A 23,766-nucleotide genomic window follows, 5' to 3' on the forward strand; every position below is an offset into this window, starting at 1 on the left:
TGTTTTAACAGAATTATTGCAGTTATTTCCAGCACTCTCACTTCAGTCATGTTTCAGGGTTTCCACATGTATTCATCTCACACAGGTGGATTCCTCCTCTTCTGCAGCTATACTCTACCTGCTGCTGCTGTTTGTGTACTAATTTCTTACAGGCAGTGCAGTTTTATTTACAAATATGTGTTGGACAGTCTCATGATTAGTTTCATCTTACAGGCTGGGAACTGTTGTAATCAGGCAATACTTGCATAAACATTCACACTCTGTGAGTTGCAAATTTAATTCCTTCCTGGATACACTGCACTCTTATGCTAACTGTCATACATTTATACATATTTACAGTTACTAGTTGTGGATTACTGACCTGCCTGGTGGCGCAACCGCACCAGCCTATCAGCATAGGCTCTGCGGTTCGCAGAACGGACACCTGCAGCTGTAATATAAATGAAGTAATATTGGAATACACATCTCCATGATTTCAGGTAGTTTAACTTTCTACAAACATAATTAATTTATACTTACTCAGTGGTGGGGCGTTGGGTGCTTGCCGGGCCTCCTGGATCCAACGGGTCAGTTGGTCCTGCTTACGTCTCTTCAGGTCCGCATGGTGGTGACGGACCTGCTCACCTGTCCGAGGAATTCCTGTGGCACTGGTGAGTTCATGAGCCAACTGGTCCCACGCCTCAGCCTTGTACGCTCCCCAAAGGACCTGGCCCTGCATGAGTTGGGCCTCATGGTTATGGACTAGGAGCCAGGCCATGTACCTGGACTCCTCAACACCCCACCTCTGCGCTCGGAAGCGACTACCCTCACCTACACCTGACATTCTAACTGCAGGTCTGTTCTACAATCGTTTATGCTGTGTATTCCCGCCTATGGGGCTTATATAGTCCGTTTTTCCCGCACATATCTGTGATTGGCCAGTTTGGAATTGTATCAACTTCAGTAAACCTGCATTGTCATGCTGTTGTTTGTATTCATTCCTATATATGAGCTGATATTGCATTTCTATAACCTGCTGTCATGGCTTAGTGGTTCTGTCCCTTGACTTTGGTGTATAGTATCCTGGGTTCGAACCTGGCCACTGCTTTTTATTTTTCAGGACTGTCTAGACATGTTGAGGGGTGTGTCTGTGTAAAGGCATTTTGGATACGGCTTGCTCAACGTTGCCCGTCGGTTAGCTCGTTTGCGCGGTGCGCACCTCCGCGCAAACGGGGCACACCAGTTTAACACTGATTTGGCTATTGGCACGCATATGCCGCTTAGCTCAATTAGGGGCACATATATTTAGCGTGGTAAACCACTGCTCGCCTACAGGCACTCATTTTGCACCAGTTAAACCTATGCTTATCTACGGCCACATAATATCTGGCAGTTTGTATTAATTATTTGGCTCACATTTATTCAATATAAATAGGCTATTACATTGCATTTTACATATATTCTGGTTTTATGTGTACATATATGTGTCAGGGACTTGTTTCCTGCTTATTTTGGGAAAAAAAAAATTTGCGTTGTGGGGGCTCGAACCATGAATGCCTGCTTTGCAGCCAGCATCTCTACCACTTCGCTATTGCTTCCTGGCTTATTTTGCATATGTAGTTCTTATATGCTTTCCCACTGACTGCTAACTGTAGCTGCGCTACGGGCACGCCCGCGCAAACGAGCGCACTCACGGTTAAACATCTTTACAATTTAAAAAAAAATGACATGTACATTTATATTTCTTTTATGTTTAATAGTCTGTAGGGGCATGTGTTGTGTTGTGTTTATTCACATTTGCGTGGACTCTGTTGTGGGTGTGTACTTTGGACACTTGTAGACTTCTGGGGGCGTGTCCGCTTGCAGGGCTCAGCCTACGGACACGCCCCCTACTGTCTTACACGGCCGTGTTCGACTTGGGTGTGATTCAGCATGCTCTCATGAATATGCAGAGCATGCTGACATCACTCAGTTTAACTGCAGCCTCCGTGTAAGAGTTATAACTCTTACACGGAGGCTTCGTGAATCCTGGGGATTGTCCATGAGGTAGAATTTTCTTGTGTTCTGCTCAGTATTTGAATGAAAACATTAATTAGTCCTCCAGATGGTGTTTGTGGTTTCATTGTCTATGCAATGACTGCTTTTCTGTATTAGTGTACTGAAAGAATGTTTTTAAGCCTTGGGTAAGTGTTGTGTAGGTACCTTTTGAAATGTGTATTTTGTCTTTGGAAGACTGTTTAAAGTTCACTGGTTATGGCTGAAAGGCATCCTCAGACCAGTTCACTTAAGTAGCAAATGTAAAATAAAAGAAATGCTTATTTCATCATCTGTTATTTTTCCATGTCTTCTCTTCCCAAACTACTGTGCAGCCTTTGGCTGTACCACACTTGATCTCTTGATTAGTTTAGCCTGGTACGAAATAGGTGAACCTTCACATACTTTTTTTTTTTAAAGCAAAATACACAGTTGCTAAATAAAATAGAAAATTTTAAATAAGGAAAGGGGATCAAGAATATTTGAGGTACCAAAAAAAATATATGACGTTTGCTTTTTAACCAGCTGGATCAGGGGCACGGGAAAATAATTTTCTTGGGTGGCAAAAGCCAAGGTACCTTTTTGGCTAGGCTTATATAGGCCCTAGGGCCAATAGCCTAGTACCTACCTATGAACCTATGAACCTATGGTTTAATAAAGCTGTTTCTTTAAAAAAAAGGAAGGAATTGAATAATTTATGTAATGTTGCTTATGTTATATGCTATATAGCAATATACGTGAAGTATAATATTTGTACATGTTAACTTGTTAATACAGTTTGATTGCTTTTGTATAAATGTAAATTTGCCTATGTCACAAGTTCAATAAAGGTATTTAAAAAATATATAGGTAATTGTGTAAAGCAAGCAATGACTTTTGGCTTCTCATGTTAGGGGTCACTACAGCAGATCACTGGTCCACAGACTGATTGGCAGTGGGGTTTTTACTGTGTAGTTGCCAGCCTGGTGCCCAACCTTCACAGAAGGCACATACACACACTACTACTCAAATCCTAATTTTACTGTTACTAAAAGGCCACTAGACTAACACATTTTGTAACAAGCTTTCTTTTTAAACAAATGGCATATATTCTGTTTTATTTATCTTCAGCTCTGTATGTTCTGTAAGCAGAAGCATAGCTAGCTCAACCAGCATCCTGTGCTGGTACCAAGAATTAGAATCCCATCAAAAAAAAAAAAAATCTTTACTGGCCTCCTGTAGGAAGTACCCAGTCTACATGCCTTGCTTCCTCCTTCCCCAGCTCTTCAAGTGAGCAGTTGCTACAGTTTATGCCCTGCACAGAATGCTACAGTGCTCAGGTTTTAAGTAAAGAAAAAAAACAAACAAACAGAAAAAAAACACAATTGTAGCAAACTGCTTGCTGCAGTTTATTCCCTGCCGGAACACTACAGTGCTCAGATTTCGGTTAAATAAAGGCTGATTTTTAATCCGTGTAATAGCATGGAGTGCTATAGTGATCATGTTTGACTAAAAAAGCTGTCATTGCATTAAACAGTGATCAGGAATTAGAATGATGGATCGGATGGCCGATCCTTACCCCCTTACACTTTACACCCAGGGCAGTTGTTCCTTTCACTCCACCCTAGCTATGCTACTGTCTATATAAACTGCTTTTCTATACTCTTTAGTTTGTTTCCTGCCTCGATTAAAGTCACTTAAGATCAAAGCATCTAGTAAAAAAGAAATTCTCTTGACTTGGATAGAGACAAAAATCTTGTGTTTTTTTTCCATTTAGGAATGATATTGTTGTGAACTAAATATTATGACAGATTTTGGCTTTTTTTAGAAATATTGATTTTCAGTTTCTAGAATAGTGTCAGACTCCAGAACAGTCTTATATGAAGATCTTTACTAAAGTATTATTTCTATTGTTTATGACTAGCTTGGGGGGTGGGGTGGCTAATCTAAACCACAATCTATTCAGTTGTGGCCTGGACAAAAACAATAAACAATGCAGAATACAGATTAAAAGAAGTATAAAGTACAGGGTATTGAGTAAGGATTGTAAGGCTATAAGTAATACAATTTATAGTTCAGTCTCTCTAAACAAACTATATACAGTGGCACAAACTGACCATCACAGTGTCATTACACATAGCACAGGGTAAAATTTAACATTAGCCTGAATCTGAAGATCAAGTGACATGCAAGGACACATGAGGGGCAGTTATGTGATATAAAGGAACTTTAACAGGAGGGAGTGTACAAATATTTTGGAATAAATGAAAGGCTGGAAATAAAACTTGAACAAATGAAAACACAGCATAGGACAGAATACTTCAGAAAACTAAAGCTAATATTAAAACTGCCTTGACTTCTAGGAATAAAATCCAAGCTATAAATTAATTTGCTCTTCCTTTTCTAACTTATACCTTTAGTGTGACTTACTGACCCCAAACAGCATTGAATCAGAAGGACAAGAAAGCAAGAACATTGCTTCATGTTTATCAAATGGCATGTAAAAACCATACCAGTATTGGGTATCCATCACTCTGAAAGATGAGTGGCCCTCCCAAAAATTGACTATGTGCATTGGTCTGCAACTGTGGGACTGAACACATAATTAATGACCTCATCAGATCCCCAGATGGTGAAAATCCTAAAGTATGAAGAGAAGAAGTCTGTGATTACATTTGATTAGTTTAGCAGAAGCATTTCTGAAAGCAGTGGGAAATAAAATCAAACCAGAACAAAATGAGAATTAGACAGAAACTGAAAGTGACAAAAAAAAAAAGACAAAAGAATATAACAAAAAGGACTGGTAGACCAGTAGAAAATGAAAGAAAATAGGTAAACTTATAAATGTAGTGGCAAGTATATAAAACACCTAGAACAGCCACATGTTGAACAAGATTTGATGCAGGAATGGCTAAGGAGAGTTGAATTTAATCCAAAGGTTGAAAAGCTAATAATAGTGACCAAAGACAGTGGCCTATGTACATGTTGGTTTATAATATCTCTAAAGAATGTATGAGAGACAATTGCAGGTTCTAAAAAAAATTAACTGGAAACAGTTGCAAATGTCTATGCTGGTTGTGATATACTTATTTTCGATAGTTTGTTTACTGAAAGACACAATAATGTGGGAAGACAGTATCACTAGGCATTGCTCAAACATTATAATATAGAAGTAGATGAGAAGTATTGGAAATCTGAACCACAAAGCATTATCAACAATGATGAAGTTCCTGTCACATGAGATTACCTAACACCGACAGTTGAGCCAATGAATGCAAGAAAAACAGATCTAGTAATCCAAGCAAAAGACAAAAATAAAGCTAACCATTGAAACTGCTAGACCCAGGTGTTATAGTATCGTATGTACTGAGAGTCACAATGTCATACAATTCAAGGATTTGCAAGCAGAAATAAGAGAAAAATGAGGAGAAAGATAGCAGAGAGTTGCAATAGTAGCAGCGGTAGCAGGACTACTAAAAAAGAATTTGCAGTCATATTTAAATATGCTAACATTTAAATATGCTAACAGACCGCGGTGGTGCTGCGGTAGCGTTGTCGCCTCACAGTAAGACGCTGTCTGGTTTGATTCTCAGCTAGAGTGTCTTCTGCGTGGAGACATGCGTGAATGGGCGTACCTTCATTGAAGGTTGTGCATCAGGGCTGGTAACTCGGCACGTAAAAATCAACTACCAATCATTAGCGGATCGGAGTTCTGCTGTGGTGACCCCTAACTGGGAAAAGCCGAAAGACACAACAACATTTAAATATTCTAACAATACATGCAACCCCATATGAATTGCAGGATGAGGCAATTCTGTGCACATTGTGGGTGCTGAGAAGAGAACTCTTTGCTAACGTCAAAGACTGAAGCAATACTAATTTCATAAATACTAACTGTACAAGATTAGGAAAGGGGCCCATTCCATTCATGCGATTAGAAACCTAAAATATTTGGAAAAATGAAAAAAAATGCAGTTATAAATGCATTAAGCCTGGTATGTTTTCTTTTAGCATTAAAATTTGAGAGATCTGTACAACAATTACTCATATGCTAGTAGCTCGTGACACACTTAGTCACTGCCACTTGCTATAATTGGCAAGTGCCCTAACTCCCACTAGCTCAGTCCTAGTGAATTACCTAGCTGTCCCTCCACCTGACTATATATGCTGAACTGCATAGTCTACGAGAACCTTAATTCTAACCTTAAAAGTCCCACCCTGTCCCTAACCCTAACTACAGCACTCACATTCCGAGCATTAAAATCCCTGATCACTCCCTGTACTTAAAACTCCACTTCCCCCCACCTAAGCCTAAATTTCCTGATCAGTCCCTAACACTAAATTCCCCATCTGCTCCCTAAACCAAAAACTCCTTTACCATACCCTAAACCTAGAACTCCCCTCATGCTTCCTAAACCTAAACTCCATGATTGCTCTTTAACCCTAAACTCCCCTTTTCAAAACCTAAATCCCCCTACCAGTCACTGCCTGAATGTATAACTGGCACTCCCGCAGCCCTTGCCAGTCCCTGCTCATGGCTGCTGCATTAACCTTGCCCAAACCTGGCTTCTGCATTCATGTGAGTTGTGGCAGCTTCACTCTCTCCCCATGACTGACAGACTTTGCCTGAACATGTAATCAAGTATCTCCCTACTCCCAGCCACACCACCAGCAGTCTCTTTGGGTCTATATTAGAACATCAAAGTTTCAAAACTTCGAATATTCTAATATCGACCCCTATTCAGTGAATGCTGAAAACATCGAACATACAGAACAGGGAAAAAATCTGCTGTTCCAAAACACATACACACAACACACGCGCACCAAACAAACAGCAATCCACACACATACACCTACAATCTTACACCTAACCCTACACTAAACTGTACACACACCACTAACTATCCACTTACCTTAACCCAAACCCTAAGGTCCGTCACTATCGCACACTCACCTTACCCGTGCCCTAACCCTAACTCACCTACCCCGCCCTAACCCTCATGTCCACACAATCGCGCACTTACCTGACCCGCGCCATAACCCTAACTCACCTAACCCGCCCTAACACTCACGTCCACACAATCGCACACATACCTAACCCGCCCCCTAACTCACCTAACCCGCCCTAACCCTCACGTCCACACAATCGCACATGTACCTAACCCGCACCCTAACCTAACCCACACTCAGTCGCACACTTACCTGAACCCGACCCGTAACTTTCCACCACAGAGCTGAAAATACCGAAGCAACAGAAACGGACAACCAAATTATTTCCCTAAGAAAAAATTTGGTTTTCTGTTGCTTCGATATTTTCAGCTTTCGCTGAATAGGGGTTGATATTAGAACATTCGAAGTTTTGAAACTTCGATGTTCTAATATAGACCCATCTCTCCTTGTTTAAAACCTCACTGCACTCTCACCTTACTTCACAATGGAAATGCTCTTCCTCTCATCCAACCTAATTCTACCATACTTTCTTCCTAACTTTCCAAACTTTGTTGCCTGTCAATACCTCCTAAAGTTTTACATCCCTTGGGACATATTCGACCAATGAGTAAAAAATTACCCCATTGTAATTCCCTAAAAAAAAAATACTACTTACTGAATTAACCTGATGCAATTTTCCTAATGAAAATCTTTTTTTATTTCAGTATTATGTAACATCTATTTGAATTGTGCAATATGGGAGTTACTATACAAAATATGTATTTAACATTTAATTGAAATTTATATTATGGATTTGTACTCTTTCTGTACTATGTATTTGCATTTCTCTGGAGCTTTTCTCCTCAGGACTCCATTGAAAATGGGCTCCTTGTAGCCCAATGGACTATCCTGGAAAACAAACTGCAAATAAATAAATAAATAAAATAAACAAACAAACAAACACACAAATAAATAAATAAATACATAAATAAATAACGTGAGTGGCCAGCCTTATGACCCAGACAGCCCTGGCACTCAAGCATTTGTAGTAGATCCTCGAGTAAAATTCTGCCCAATTTTAAATGCTAACAACCTTGTTTAAGACATCCAAATCTTAAATTAGTATGTTTGTTTAAACTTTCAGTAATACTCCCTTGCATTTAGTTTGACAAGGTTTCATCTTATTGTTCTGTTCCCTAAAGAGTCCTGATTTTGAAGCAGCTGATACAGATAAGCCAAGACCTAAGTTCATCAGTCTTACTCCTGCATACATTATTTTTTTTCTGTTGTAAATCCAAGCTGCCACTTTAAGCCACACCTTTGCAATGCTTGAGTCATGACTCATGGATAATTTCTGGATTGCCTTATAACTTATTTGTCTAGCAACAATTCCATGAGCTTTTAGTTTTGTAATTAGTTGTTATTTAATTTTTAGAATGTAACAGAGTTAAGACTAAATAACAGAGTAGTCAGGGCAGCAGGGAGAAAGGCAGACTCCTAAATGAAGTAGAGGTGCTTATCAGAAGTAAGACATTATTTATTTATTTGTTTTTGCTATCAGTAAAACTCTGAATAGACAGAAATTATTTTCCAGAGGATGGTCAGGATGAATTATTTGTTTTAACATATTGTATAATAGTTTTTTTTTGCAGGACTGGTTAACGTGTTTAGAATGGTAGAGAAGATACATGGCTGTATAGCATCTAACCGGTCCATCTAATTGTTGATGTTAAAGAACTTTTTTCTGTGAGGAAAGATTTCATATTTGGAAAAGAGCACTGAATGTTTTGTTTTGTTTTCTAATAAAAGAAAGGTCATTGCTGTGAGGATTTGATTAACTTGGCATATGAATTTTAATCAGAACTTGTAGCTGTCTCAGAATTGTTTTCTTCTGGCCAAAAGTAGAAAGTGATCCAAAAGGTACATGGGTAGTTTTGGGCCTAAAGCTTGATGAGTTCTTCAAAAGATGAGTACCTGAGAAATTGTTAAACAAATTCATTTAAAATTTATTTAGATCAATGGCTTCTGAATCTTCTGGGAAATGAGAATACATTATATGTTTTCTTCAAACTGTGTATTTTCATATTCTGCCAAACATTTATTTCTGTAGTCATGATCATATACAGTTTCTTTTGCTTTCTTTTTTTTTTTGAGTTTCTTGTAAAGATGGAAAAATAGACCTAGAACAAATTTTCTCTATGGGTAAAAGTAGAACAACATTATAAATCATGTTATTTCCAGACTGTAGGTTATTTTGTAAGGCCTACACATGGTTGGAATCAGAAATACTACTGAATTCTACCATGCATGTTACTGCTATACTGGATGTCATTTTTCTATTCTTAAATCTTATTCTGTATGCAAATCCTCCAGCTACTGCTTTTGTTCCACTTTTGACCAGGCTTTCATAAATTAGTAATTAACTGTAATGCATATCATTTCTCTGTATTGCTGCATTTATGTTGAATTTCATGCGTAAGTCATATTTCTGTAAATTACTGTAAAATATGTTTAACTGATGTTAAATGTACATTTTTATAACATTGTATATCTATTCCTCTTTGTAACGAGCGCTTTCTTCATTCAGATACCTTAAATCAAGAATTGATGAATGGTAGAAAAGGAGACACAAAGGAAGGTATGGGGAGTGTAGGAGAAAGAAGGAACAAATAATGCCTTAAGTCTGCTAACATATCTTTTGCTGTGAGTGTATTATCTTATTATCTGATAAGTCACTGTAAAGAAATGAAATTCAGCTGCAGGAGGTTTTGCTGTTAATCTTTGCATTTTTTTCTTCCTGCAGCAGAGGTTCCCCTTCTCCTAAACAGTGGTCAGTGTGTTTGAGAACAGGAAGCCTCCCTGTATTTAACAACTCCTATGATCTCTTATGCTGCTTTTTAGTAAACTTTTCCCCAATTTGCACTTTAGCTGATTACGCTTTGAGTTGCATTATGCCTGCTACACATAGGAACATTAATTTAAACTCAGTTTCCCCAAGTTATAGCTTCCATATTATGCTTTTGTTGCACTTTCATCTTAGAAGCACTGATTACAGTACTAACAGCCAAATAATGGTGCTTTTACATACAAAATGATTGATAAGAACACACTGCAGTCATGTAAATAAACTAAAAACATCAACAACAAGAAAACAGTTCTTTGGAAATTCTGAGTTTGACAAACAATTACTTCAAAAGATATATTTCAGCAGGGTCAGAGCTCATGTGTCTTCCTCTGGGAGGCTGTACTCTTTCCCTAAACTATAACAAATTTGTTGCTGTTGCACCTCACACATAAGTTTCAACTGGTTGGGGAGAATGATCTTGGAAGATCTGCCTTTCCAGTGCACATATGTTTTAAAGTAGTTTTCCAGGCTTATGTTTGAATAGTTTTAATATGAGTAAGTCTCAGTTTTGAACTGTTGGTTATAATAATAAAACACATCAATTCAAATGGTGTCACACTTGTACAATACCAGAAGTACAATGTGAGTTGACATTATACAAGAAATTACCTGGTGAACCCCCACTGCTGGGAGTACAGAGACTGTCATCAAGCCAAACACTCTGGATCATGGAATCTCTTTTCTGTGGATTTTCTGTTGAATAAATGAAATCCTGTGGAATAAAATCAAAGATGTTAGACAGTCCTTTATTTTACTGGATCAGATGTCTTAACACACTTAAGGACCTCATATTCTCTGAATATAAAACTTAAAGCCTAGAAAAACCTTCTACGAGTCTGCCACCCAAGAATATGGGATTGAACACTCTACAACCCTGCCATTCATCTAACCCTTCATAAAAGCTGCTAAGGAATTCATTTTTCTAATTCGAGGAGGTAACAGGTTCCAGCACAAACCAAACCTACAGTGAAGTTTTTGATTATGTACTAGTGTTTATTGGTATGACATCCACAAATAAATTGTTATTCTTTGTCTCAATGTTGTAGCTCAATACATTAGTCCCAGTGTAACCTCCTTGAATTATTATAAGCATACTTTTAAAGATTTAAATTAGGTCTGCCCTAATCAAACTATACTTGATAGTGAATGGAGCCAGTCTCCCTAATCTGCTGTTATAACACACATTTTTATGTCCCTGATTTGCTTGGTATTGTATTGTTGAACACTTTCTATTCTATGTGTGAATGAGTAAAACTGCAGATGGATGCTTCACATTCTATAATAGATATTACCACTGATTTATATATAGGAAGAAGGACCTTTTCATCTTGACTAGAAATAGTATGCAAAATGTTGTTGATCTTTCAATAACATTTCCTTTTTATGTCTCTTAAATTTGGGTCAAAACTAAAATGCTTCCAAATTTTAATTCCTGAATCGGAAATGATGTCAGTCTCTTGCAAGATATTATAATTCATGGCATAAGGACATCCTCTGTTAGAAAATCCATAATGAATAACCCTGTTTTATCTACTTTAAACTACATTGTATATGATAATGTCTAAGACGCCAAACTGTCATCCACTGATGTTATTATTGTGACACTTTTGGTATTATCTACATTTCACTTATCCAGATCTTCTTGGATTGAGGAAAACTGGACATGAAAATAGAAAATAGCATTAGGCACAAAACAGACTCTTGCGGAACCCCAGTATGAAGCACTTAGAGTCAGGGAGTATAGATCTTACTCATATTCAACATTATTTTACTCAACACTGCCTTTCACTTAGTCAATTACCCACTCATCTAACCAAATAACTGTTTATTTTGCTATCTGGCATTAATCCCATAATCTCATGAAGCTAAACAGAATCAAAAGTTCTTCCCAGATTGAGATAAGCCACATCTACTGGAAAATCAGCATCTAATGCTTCCCAGACAGACTGTTAAAAACAAGATACACTAGGCAAGATTATTCTGCCATTTGAGACAGACAGTATAAAAGTGTGTACATTATAGCTGTGCAAATCAGTTTAGGTATACAACATGCTTCACAAAATATGAAAATAAAGCTATCTGTAGAGAAGGTCTTTCATATCCTCAGTTCCCTTAGCAATGTGTTTTGCAGTTACATCTATTTCCTTTACTCAGTAGACTGACATGAGATCCTGCATTAAGATTTAATTTTGTAAGCACAAATACTATGTGGGGTGGTATTCAAAAACAGATATCATGTATCATCTGGTATGCAGGCAGGGGTGATTCAGGCATACAAGGAGTATGAACATGGTGGCAGAGAAATAGTGCTGTAATCATTATACGTAAATGAAAACACAATGAGATGCAGATGAGTGTCACCATGCTAATGAGAACTATTGTGTGCACAAATAATGTAAGCAGACATTGTGGTATGATTTGGAAACATATAAAATCAGCAAGATGAGCCACAATGGACATCTATAGTGAACACTGGGATATTATGGTACACAGGAGCTTTACTCCCGTTATCATGCTTGGAGTAGCATCAGAATTAGCTGAACAAAATTTGTTAGTCTCCACTTTTGGAGCTAGTGTCTGCAGTGTTGTGTGTCATTGTTCCATGTGTTACAGGCACATCTGCCAGCAGCTAACATACCACTACCTCCACGACCAGGACATTGTCAACTGCTACAGTGTAAACAGGGACACCACGTGGGAGTTAGCAGACGTGTGTTGCCCTCACATGGAATCAAAGGGAATGTGTGGAATGCTATTCCAGTGGACTTGAAGGTTTGTCTAGCATTAACCATCTTTACAATGAAGGCCTTTCAGTGTGCAGCACAGAACACATTAGGAGTTGTGTAGGTGTCAGCTTCATGAATTCTGTACATCTCTTTTACATACCACAGGGTTCAGTCCTGGGTCCTCTCCTGTTTGGTATCTACTTCTCTGAAGTACAGGCTAACACAGAAGGTCTTTGGCTAACTAAATTCACAGATGACTGCAAACTAGGAGCCATAATCAAAACTCCTAATGATGTGGACATCCTACAAAAGCGCCTCACTGAGACATATGCCTGGTGTCAAAGACATGGTCTCAAGCTCAATCCTAAAAAGTGCATTGTCATCCCCTTTGGTAAAAACTCTGTACCTATAAGCTACCACATAGATGGTAGTCTACTTAACACTGAAAGTGTAATAAGAGACCTTGGGACACAGGTGGACAGTAGTATCTCCTTTGATAATCACATCACCACAGTGGTCAGGAAATCCTTCTACGTGGCACACCTCATCACAAAAGGTTTCTCATCCAGAAAAAAAAGGTAATTGTTCCCCTCTACTCATTACACCCATTATAGAGTACAACACCCCTTTTGGTCTGTACCTCACAAGACATCTACAACAACTGGAAAGGCCACAAAAATAACTCACAAAGAGGATTACTGGCCTCAAACAGATGCCTTACGCAGACCGTCTAAAAAACCTCCAGTTTTACTCCGTCACATATCACCTACTCAGAGGCGATCTCTGCCTAATATACAAAGCTATGTCAAACCCAGAGCTGTTGGATATGCTCCACTTAAAGAAATCCCAATCCCTTCGAGCTACACGCTCTAGGGACCTAAACCTTGTCACCACAATAAACAGAACATGCTGGAGGGATAGATTCCTGTCCCAGAGACTTCCCATACTCTGGAACAGACTACCTATCTATGTCAAACAGAGCTCCTCATTAGCACTCTTCAAGAAAAATCTTGATGACTGGATGGGTAATAGGAAATTCACCCTGGGGATCACTTCTGTGGTTCTGCTTGACAGGGGCACAGGAAAATAATTTTCTTGGGTGGCAAAAGCCAGGGTACCTTTTTGGCTAGGCTTATATAGGCCCTAGGGCCAATAGCCTAGTACCTACCTATGAACCTACCTACCTATGAACTTATGATGCTCCAGCATGTGGAGGAGCATATTTGGTTTTCAAGGGGGTCACAGAACCGCCATGACATGGGTATTTTATGACATAGTTAATTTCTCTGGGGTACTGGTGGCAGGGGGCAGGGGACAGCACCCACATAGCAATCAAGGCCTCACCTGTTCCATATAGTGTCCAGTAAATCAACTGGAAGGGCTTCCACTCCACTGACTGCCAGGTGGTGTGCAATGCTCAAGGTAGTATATACAATGTATATGCGCAGAATCCAGGCAGTTCCTTTGATTCCTAAATTTGACACACATGCATCCTGTACATATGTTTCAAGCAGGATGACTTTCTATTGGTTATCTAGTTGGTAGCCACACATAGTACCACTGAAAAATAGAAGAAGAAGGGGCAGCTCAAATATGTAAAATGTGAGATTAATGAAAAAATAAAGAATCCAAACAAGAAAAACTCACTGGCTCAAAGGTAGCACACTGAAATTAATTTTATTATATACACCACCACTGGCCTGGATGTATGGATGGGTTACTTTATTATATACACAACTGTGGTATATATAATATTACAGTTGAGTTCACTGTGGTATTTTTGAGTTGATGAGCTTTTGTTTTTTTGTTTTTCTTTTTTTGGACACATAGTGCCATTCACAGTGTTCTGGATATGCTGTTTCCATTCATGCAGACAGTAAAACACTCATAATGTTATCCACTGTTGTGTCACAGATGATGCAGGACATACCCAGGAAACATGGAGGATAACCTTCATCCATGCATCCAGACCAGAACAAAGAATTCTTACAATACTACACTGTCACAGAAATAGAACATCATCAAATGTGTATTTGGACGTATGATGACTCGCGTCTGCCGCTTGGATATAGGTGTTAGTGCACTGCACTATGCAGGGGAGACCCACATTAAGATATCTGTGGTCTAGGCTATGACACACAATATAGTGACACAAAAACAAACATAATGGGAATATCATAATTCTGCCTGACATACCTTTGCAACAGCAGAGGAAGGGTTGGGGTAGAAGTCACCTGATGAACAGCTGCAGCACCACCCCATGCATGGCTGAGGTAGGTGCAGTATTTAGGGGCTGTGGCAGAGACAGCATCTTATCCACAGCTGTGGATCATGTCATGGACTTTATAAAATAAAATGATGCAAACATTAACATATGCATGCTATGAATTACAGTGCACTGACTGGACATGTTGTGAAATAGACATTATGTTATCCGGACAAGCCAGAAGTGTTGGGCAAGATGCAGTCATCATTATTTGCACAGGCATTGGTGGGCACAATGACAGGGTAGAGCAATGTTACCACAGGAGTAGAGGTTATGGGAGGTGAATGTGGTAGCCATGCATGTGGCTAGGCTGGGGGAGTCAGAGATCACATACTCCAGTGTTGAGGTGGCACTTCTATGTTGTGAACCCTGGCTAAATGTATAGTGTGGTCTTGCAGTATTAGGACTAGGTACCACATCTCAATGAAGTAGCACTTTGGGTGCATGTACATGGTGAGCCCCCCACAACAGGCATTACAGCAGGATTGTAAGCTGTCATGCCTTTGTGCTCTCTTCCTGTCAGGGTGACCTCCCATACTCCCTACAGCAGTACAATAAGCTATCATGCCCCTGTGTTCTCTTTCTTGTCAGGGTAACTCCCTCCCACAGCAGGAGTAACCTATCATGCACTTATGCCCTACAGCCTCTCACTGTGAGCATGCCCCTTCTGCAGGGCAGTGACCTGTCATGCACTTGTACTCTATCTCCTGTTAGTGTAAGTCCCCTCCCCCAAAGCAGGACAGTCACAAGTCATCCCCTTGTGCTATGCTGCCTCACATACTCGACTGCTCAGTATTTGTTCACATACCTCTCAAGTATACCTCATTATGACAAATGTTCCTCATTTTGAGCCTTAAAAAGTCCATGTTCCTCAAAGTTCCCCATTGAAAGGGTCTGTCACACATTCAGTGTTAGGAATTTTTTTAACTGATATCCATGGTAAATAGAAATGAATTATATTAATTCATCAAAAGATCTTTTTATAAGTATAAAATAGCACATTTTATCCACCCTGTGACCTTCCTAGTGGAAGCTGTTAATAAGCTGTTAGAGGCATTCCACATTTTGCCCACTTGTTCCACATTATGAGAGGCAGTGTTCCTCATTTAGGAGATGGAAGGGTGAGAGTTATGTTTGTTCATGTTGCTTCCATGCACCCTTGTGTGTGCCCTGCAGTCTTGATATCCATTACTTTTTGTCTTGTCTGCTGTCTGTATGCCTATATGGCTGCAGAAACTGTTATCCACTGTATTTCAATTACTAAGTTATTTGTCTTAATAAAGTCTCATACAAAATGGTGGCTACCCTTTTTATCATGCTAAAATGGGCCTTATAACACAGTGGTTATGCTAATAAGGTGATTTTAGCATAATCTTCCCTTAATCCATGTCATAATACTGCATATACATTAGTAACGACAGTTAGTGCTACAGTGCACACCTCTGGCTGTACAGAGCATGCTTATATCAGTCATGCCACTGGCTCTGTATAGGGGAAAAGCAGACCATAAGCAACACTCATGATTCCAGTGCAGATGAGAGCACTTCTCCTGGCATGCTCATCTCTTCCCCCTAGGAACACGAATGGGTTGTTCCTACACATGGTGAAGTGAATGGGCCAGTAGAGAGGCTAAAAGCAAGGCTAATTTATAAACATTATTTACGTAGTTACTGATGTATATGTATGTATGCATGTATGCGATTATTATCATTTATTAACTGGCTAAATGGACTAGATATAGAAAGATAAATAGCTAGATATATAGACAGATTTGTGTGTGTGTGGCTGTGTGTGTGTGTGTGTGTGTGTGTGTGTGTGTGTGTGTGTGTGTGTGTGTGTGTGTGTGTGTGTGTGTATCAGCACATTTTGGAGACAATTGAGAAAACTGGTACATGGAGAAAAATTACGCAGGTACAAGAGGAATACGCAGTGACTGAAAGTCAAGACTGAACCCTTACTACTCAGCCTGAAAACACAACTTGTTAAAGTTGTCATTACCACTTCATTGTCATCATCCTCTGTTGTCTCCTGGGTTCCAGGTGCACTGCAACAGCTACTGGCATCAGACGAGGACTGGGAGACAGGCTGCTTTACTAGAGCTCTGCAAAACAGAAAATGTGTCATAGGAACTTACAGAAAGGCAACTGTTAGCAAAACAGCACTACTTTTTTAAACAAATATCTCACAAAATTGATTTAAAAAAGAAGATTGCATTGAAAGTTGCTTCATTGTAACAGTAACAAAGTATCCAAATTCATGTCTACATTTTCGTGAAGATTAAAGGCTGCATTAAAGTACTTGACATTCCACTGCTGTGCTGCAGATGTGCTGTAAAAAATACTACTCAGCTGCAACAGGTTTAATGGAGCATAACAGTAGACTAGAACACACTGAACATGCCCAGCATTTCAGCAACACAGGAGAAAATCATGGGGCAAAACTCTGCTAGAGCAAGGCTCTCAAACTCCTGGCCTGCAAGCAGATGCAGGCCATGAAGCTTCTAACTGCTTCATTATTTAGTTAGGTTTATAATCAAAGCCATACTGACAAATTCAGCTGCTCTGTAGGTCAGCCTATAACTGTTTTTTCTTTAAGGTTATTTTTTACTATTTCACTCATGGTTATATGCTTTGGCTAGGTGCAGACAGAAGTGGTACCTTCATGTCTGCTGAGCTGGTATGTACAAGTACATTCACGTACAGATTTGTTTTTCTTTTTGCTAAGGAGTGCCTTTCCTTTTTTTCTTTTTTCTTTTTCTGCTGCAGAGTATGCACATAAAATTATAATTTGGACAGACTGTTTTATGGATATATTTAAATGAAAATCAAGAGATGCAGTTTAAAAGAATTTGGGAGAAAGATATGTTTGAAGTTATGGGGAAGAATGCTTAGAGATTGCTTTGCTTAAATTAATGTGGAGACAATGGCTGGACTCAGAAAACAAAGATTCATTGGATTAAATTAAGTTTGTGAGCAGCTGCATACAAGGTGTGTGAAATTCACAGAGACACGACTACCTCAATCTGTAACTGTGGAGCAGTAAAACCGGCAGTAGTATATGCTAATACCCATATAATGAGATTGTAATGAGGAATATTATCAACATTAGTGGAATATATTCAGATGAGGTAAATCAAAATTGTGGAGTGATTCATAAATGTATAAAAGGTGTACCATGGTGCTGTGCTTACAAGTCACTTCTCATAGCAAATAATTAGGGGTGATAGTGGATGATAAGCTTACATTCATAGCTTCGTAGGTTCATAGGTGTTTACTAGGCTAACGACCACAAGGGCCTTTTTAAGCCTAGCCATTTATCCCAAATCTCTGACAAGTTCTGATACCCTTGATAAGTGTAAGCCTGGGCCTGGGAGATGAACCATTTACAGGGTACCTGTTTGCAACAGAGACATAGGTGCCAAACAGGGATGAATTTCCACTGCAGGTGAATATTCAACTTGCGTATAAAAAACTGCATAAGAAAAACTCATCAAAAACTAGGGATGCTTTACAGAGCCAGAAACTTTCTCACTGATGCACAGAAAGCTACACTTGCCACTATTATTTATCTCCTCCCCACATTTCTTTATGGCGCTCCCATCCTTTCTAACCTCTAGGCTTCACAAAAATTAAAACTTGAACAATGCTATAACAAAGTTGTTAAATTTGCAGCAAATACCCCTTTCAGAACCCACCACTGTATAGCACTGAAAAGCTTAAACTGGTTAGAACTGCCTCATCAACTAATGTATACACAGATTCTTACCACCTAGAAAATTATCCATTTGCCTGTCCATCAGTAAAAAACATTCTACACAACTATGCTTTCAGTCGGTCATTTTGATCCAGTGGTCAAAAACTGTCGATCTACAAACCTATCAAATCTGCTGGGCATTGTCTGTACTCACTTCCCTACTTCTATCAAATTCTCTTCCCTGACTTTCTCTCTAAATATACCATATGCCTTTTTTCCCCTGACTTCATATTGCAATTCCTGTTTGTATTAGATTAACTTACCTTTCATTTCTCTACAAACTATCTAAAATTTGTATAAATCTTAAGTGATTGTCATTTAACTTGTATCAGTTCTAAATATTTTTATATTATCACTAATTTTTTAGAATTATTTCAACTGCAGATTTTTTTTTTTTGAAGATTGTAAAATTGTTGTTCTTAAAATGTTTTGTAATATTTTGGAGCCTTTCTCACCGGACTTTGCTGAAAATGGACTTCTACCCAATTTGGACTTTGCTGGTAATCAAATGTCAGTAAAATAAAAAATAAATAAATGCCCCTCTAATACTATTATCTCTTGTGTACATATACCATCAAGGGCATATCTAGGGTAGGGCAATGCAGGAAAAGTGTTAGGGGATGTGATTGCCAGATGGCATTTGGTCTTCAGTGCATTTCAGTGCATTGCAATGCATTACCAGCATTTTGAAATCAATGTTGGTAATGCATTTCTAGTTAGAGATAAAGCACTTTAACACTCCATATTTGGCATGAACTACAACAGCAGTGGTGTTCTACAGTTTAAAGAATATTTTTTTTGTTCTTTTTTGTTCTTCAAGTCCAAGAAGAGTTTTTTTTTCTCTTCAACTTAAAGTTGAGGGGGCACCAGATCAGGGGAAGGCACTAGGTGGCAGAATAGCCAACTAGACATGTATACACCATTCTGGCTGTGTGTTTAAAATTCCATTTCTATAACTAGACAGTGCATCAAATGTGAATCTCATAAAAGTAATGGTCACCCCCCATTACAACAGCTGTACCATTGCAACTTTCCTGGATAATATCAAAGTAATCTGGCATTGTAAGCTCCTGTTTGGCAAAAGAAGCAGGCATATAAGGTATAAAACAGTGAACTGATGTAACATGCAGGCACTTCAAGTCCAGGCTGACTTACACAGGTGATCTGAGGACATACAGATGGCTGTGCCCCCTTTAGGCTTCACAATCCTTCCATACAGCAGTACTTGTCTCAGTTCACATTTGTACAACCCATGAAAGTGTAAAAAAAGAGCAAAGAACAAACAAATGAAGATAATACACACATGCACCACATTCACTGAAACACCACCACATTCTATAAATCCAAGATTTATTAAATATAGAAGATAAGCACTTTCATCTTATGAAAACTCTAAATACTTAATCAGATAAAAATACAACAAATCAGCTGCAGAATTTAAAAGGTGATACAAAGTCACGTGATGATCTGTCACTCAATTTCTTAATGCCACAATATTACAAAATGTGAAAACCATCAATAAAACTAGCCAAGCAATAATGACATGGCAAATAACTAAATTATTAAAGCACAAATACATTTCAAAACATATAAAAATCCTATAAAAGTATTTCTCCATTTGTATGCATATACTAAACACTTTGTCATTCATAGGCTTTCAATTTAAGAACGCAAGTGATAAATGTAACTTCATTTAAGCCTGGGGAACTACCTGCATTCAGACAAGTTTTACAGTCTATCCTGTAATGTTAATGTGTTTCAGGCACAAAGGTAATATTTGAATGCAACTGTAACATGAATCTAAGGAAATATTTTTTGGCCTAAAAACTAAGGTCGGTTGCAATTTTCCTTTTTTTTTCAGAGAACTCAGCTGCCCAGAAAGGGACTTCCCTACATAAAGGGGACAGGTGTAACCCTTGTTTTATGCAGCACTGGCACTTATAGGTTCATAGGTAGGTAATAGGCTATTGGCCCAAGGGCCTATGTAAGCCTAGCCAACAAGGTTCCCTGGCTTTCGCCACCCAAGAAGGTTATTTTCCTGTACCCCTGTTAAGCAGGGCCACAGAAGTGATCCCCGGGGTGAATTTCCTATTTCCCATCCACTCATTAAGATTTTTCTTGAAGAGTGCTAGTGAGGAACTCTGCTTGACATAGATAGGCAGCTTGTTCCAGAGTATGGGAAGCCTGTGGGATGGGAATCTATCCCTCCAGCACGTTTTGTTTATTGTGGTGACAAGGTTTAGGTCTCCAGAGCATGTAGCTCGGAGGGAATGAGATTTCTTTAGGTGTAGCATCTTCAACAACTCTGGGTTTGACATAGCTTTGTATGTTAGGCAGAGACCACCTCGGAGTAGGCAATATGCTACGGAGTAAAGCTGGAGTTTTTTGAGACAGTCAGCGTAGGGCATATGTTTCAGTCCCATAATCCTCTTTGTGAGGTATTCTTGTGACCTTTGTAGCTGTTGCAGGTGTCTTGTGAGGTGCATTCCAAAAGGGGTATTGTACTCAATAATAGGTCTAATGAGAGCCAAGTAGAGGGGAACAATGACCTCTTTTTTCCTGGATGAGAACCCTTTCATGATGAGGTGTGCCACATAGAAGGATTTCCTGACTACTGTGGTGATGTGATTATCAAAGGAGAGACTAATGTCTACCTGAGTCCCAAGGTCTCTTATCACACCTTCAGCATTAAATGGACTGCCACCTATGTGGTAGTTCATGGGTACAGAGTTTTTTCTAAAGGGTATGACAATGCACTTTTTGGCATTGAGCTTGAGTCCATGTCTCTGACACCAGGCATCAGTCTCAGCGAGGCCCTTCTGTGGGATGTCCACGTCATTGGGGACTTCATCAGCCAGAGGCCCTCTGTGTTGGCCTGTACTTCAAGAGAAGTAGATCCCAAATAGCAGAGTATCCAAGACTGAGCCCTGTGGTACTCCACTTGTCACAGGATTGAAGTCAGATTTGGAGTCTGCAACTTTTACAGTGTGGGTTCTGTCAGTGAGCCAGATGGCAACCCATCTTGTGGCATATGGATTTATGGGCACAGTGGTGCAGCGGTTAGTGTTGTCACCTCACAGCAAGAGGTTCTCCCATTCGATTTTCGACTGGAGTAACTTCTGTGTGGAGTCTGCATGTCCTCCCCGCAGTCATATGACATTTAAAGACATGTAGGTAGGTGCATGCATGAATGGGTGTGCCTTCTTTGAAGGTTGGGCATCGGGCTGTCAATTCAGCACCGTAAAATCCACTGCCAATCATTAGAGGACCGGAGTTCTGCTGTGGCGACCCCTAACCAGGAAAAGCTGAAAGACTTGTGACGTATGGATTTATACCCAGGTTAGTGAGTTTATCTATGATTCCAGAATGGGGGATGATGTCAAAAGCCTTGCCGAGGTCAAGATAGGCTGTGTGAACTGCATTATCCTCATCTACAGCATTGGTAACTGTTTCAAAGAAGTCTATCAGGTTCAGGAGACATGATCTTCCCTTCACAACCCGAACTGGGTGGGGTCCAGAGTTTGGAGGTTAGCATTGTCTTTGCTTATGAGTTCCATGATGATACATTCCATGGCCTTGCAAATCAGGCTCATTAGGGTAATAAGGCAATAGTTCCCGGGGTCCATGATGGCTCCCCTTTTGTGGAGTTGTATAACTGTTGCTGTGCACCATTCAGTGGGTACAAAGCCTGTCATGAGGCGATGATTGAACATGGTGCTTAGGTGGGGGGGGGGGGGCAATTCATTCTGGAGTTCATGTAGGACGCAGCCTGGGATGTTGTCCAGTCCCATGGATGCTGTTTTTGGCTTTGGAGAGTGCAGTTTTTACCTGCCCATTTGTGATTGCAGGGACACTGCATTCTTCTGGTATGGATATGGGCCATTTAGGGGATGAGGGGGTAAAGTTAGCACTGAACCTATCAGCCAGGACGTTGTTGCTATCATTTGGTTCCCTAATTTACGTGCCATTGTGCTGTAACTCAGAGCAGCTTTGGGTGTTGCCATTGAGATTCTTGACATAGCTATAGAATGCCTTGTGGTTGTCCTTAGAGTCAGTGGCAATCTTGTTTTCATAGCTGGCTTTGGAGGATTTTATGAAGGGTATCAGCTTCTTACTGAGGCTGACCAGGGAGCTCCTCCACTCATGGGATTTTATTCTCTTTTGCAACAGTTTCTTCCATCTGTTGTAGAGTTTGTTTATAGCAGGGGACCACCAGATTGGCTTCCTTTTGGAGGATAGCATCTTGGTTCTGTTAGGGATAGCATGATCCATGCACTTGTATAAGTGCTTATAGAGTCCATTTGTGTAAGATTTGGCAGTCGTAACTGTATTGTCCATCTGCATTGATGTCATGAGGTTGGCCACTTTTGTCTTAAGAAGCATGAAGTTGGCTTTGGAAAGATTTTTTACAGTGGTTTCCTTAATGGGGGGTGGGGGCAAGATGTGGATATCTATGGTGTTTAGCTTATGGTCGGATCTGACCAACAAGGAGTTGACTTTAGGTGTGGAATACCAGTCACTCATGTTGGTAATGACTAGGTCCAGGATATTATTTCCTCTGGTGGGGATGTGGATAAGTTGATCCAGAGCATTGGAGTTTATAAATTCTAGAAAGCATTGTGTGAAGGAGTTGGTATATGAGTAGTTTTCCCAGTTAATGGTGGGGTAGTTGAAATTGCCCATTATTAGGGTGTTTGGTTGAACACTAATATTTTCTAGTACATCAAGAAAAGAGGAGTGGGAATCCTGGGGCATGATGGGGGATCTGTAGCTGCAATATGGATTGCAGTTTTGCCCAGAGTTAGTTGCACTTGGATAATTTTGCATGCACTATGTTGAGCAACTAGCCTGGAGGTGTGGTTATCCTTAATGAATATGGACACACCTCCACCCTAGGTGTTTCAGTCCTGGTTAGGTGGCAGGAATGTATGGTATGAGTTATAGCCTGGTAATGTAGGGGTGCTCTCTGGAGCCTTGTACCAGGTTTCGGTCACTGCACAGATATCAATGTTCTCCATTTTAAGGAGTGCCTCGAGTGAGTGCATTTTGAGGTTTAGGCTTCTAACACTGAGTAGCATTGCCCTCAGTTTTTGCTTGCCTGTATCTGTTATGGTGGTGGGCTTCTCATTTGAACCTTGCCTAAAAAAGGCACTATAGTGATGGCACGAGCCTTAGCCAGTATCCAGAATCCGAGG

At 39.6% G+C, this 23,766-nt stretch overlaps 1 protein-coding gene across 4 annotated transcripts in view; it reads right to left on the bottom strand.

Annotated features, from left to right (window-relative positions):
• Window positions 1–23,766, bottom strand: part of LOC122808798 (rap1 GTPase-activating protein 1-like) — a 1,319,062-nt gene that overhangs the window by 82,786 nt on the left and 1,212,510 nt on the right. For all 4 annotated transcript variants that reach the window (XM_044079845.1, XM_044079848.1, XM_044079846.1 and 1 more), the window contains 2 exons: window positions 16,817–16,919; window positions 10,436–10,538 (listed from right to left, as the gene is read on the bottom strand). In XM_044079845.1, the coding sequence (XP_043935780.1) occupies window positions 10,436–10,538; window positions 16,817–16,919 (206 nt within the window). The remainder of the gene's footprint in view (window positions 1–10,435; window positions 10,539–16,816; window positions 16,920–23,766) is intronic.

This window comes from Protopterus annectens, chromosome 8.part0, assembly GCF_019279795.1.
Source record: "Protopterus annectens isolate FY-2018-M chromosome 8.part0, PAN1.0, whole genome shotgun sequence".
Taxonomy (NCBI): domain Eukaryota; kingdom Metazoa; phylum Chordata; order Ceratodontiformes; family Protopteridae; genus Protopterus; species Protopterus annectens.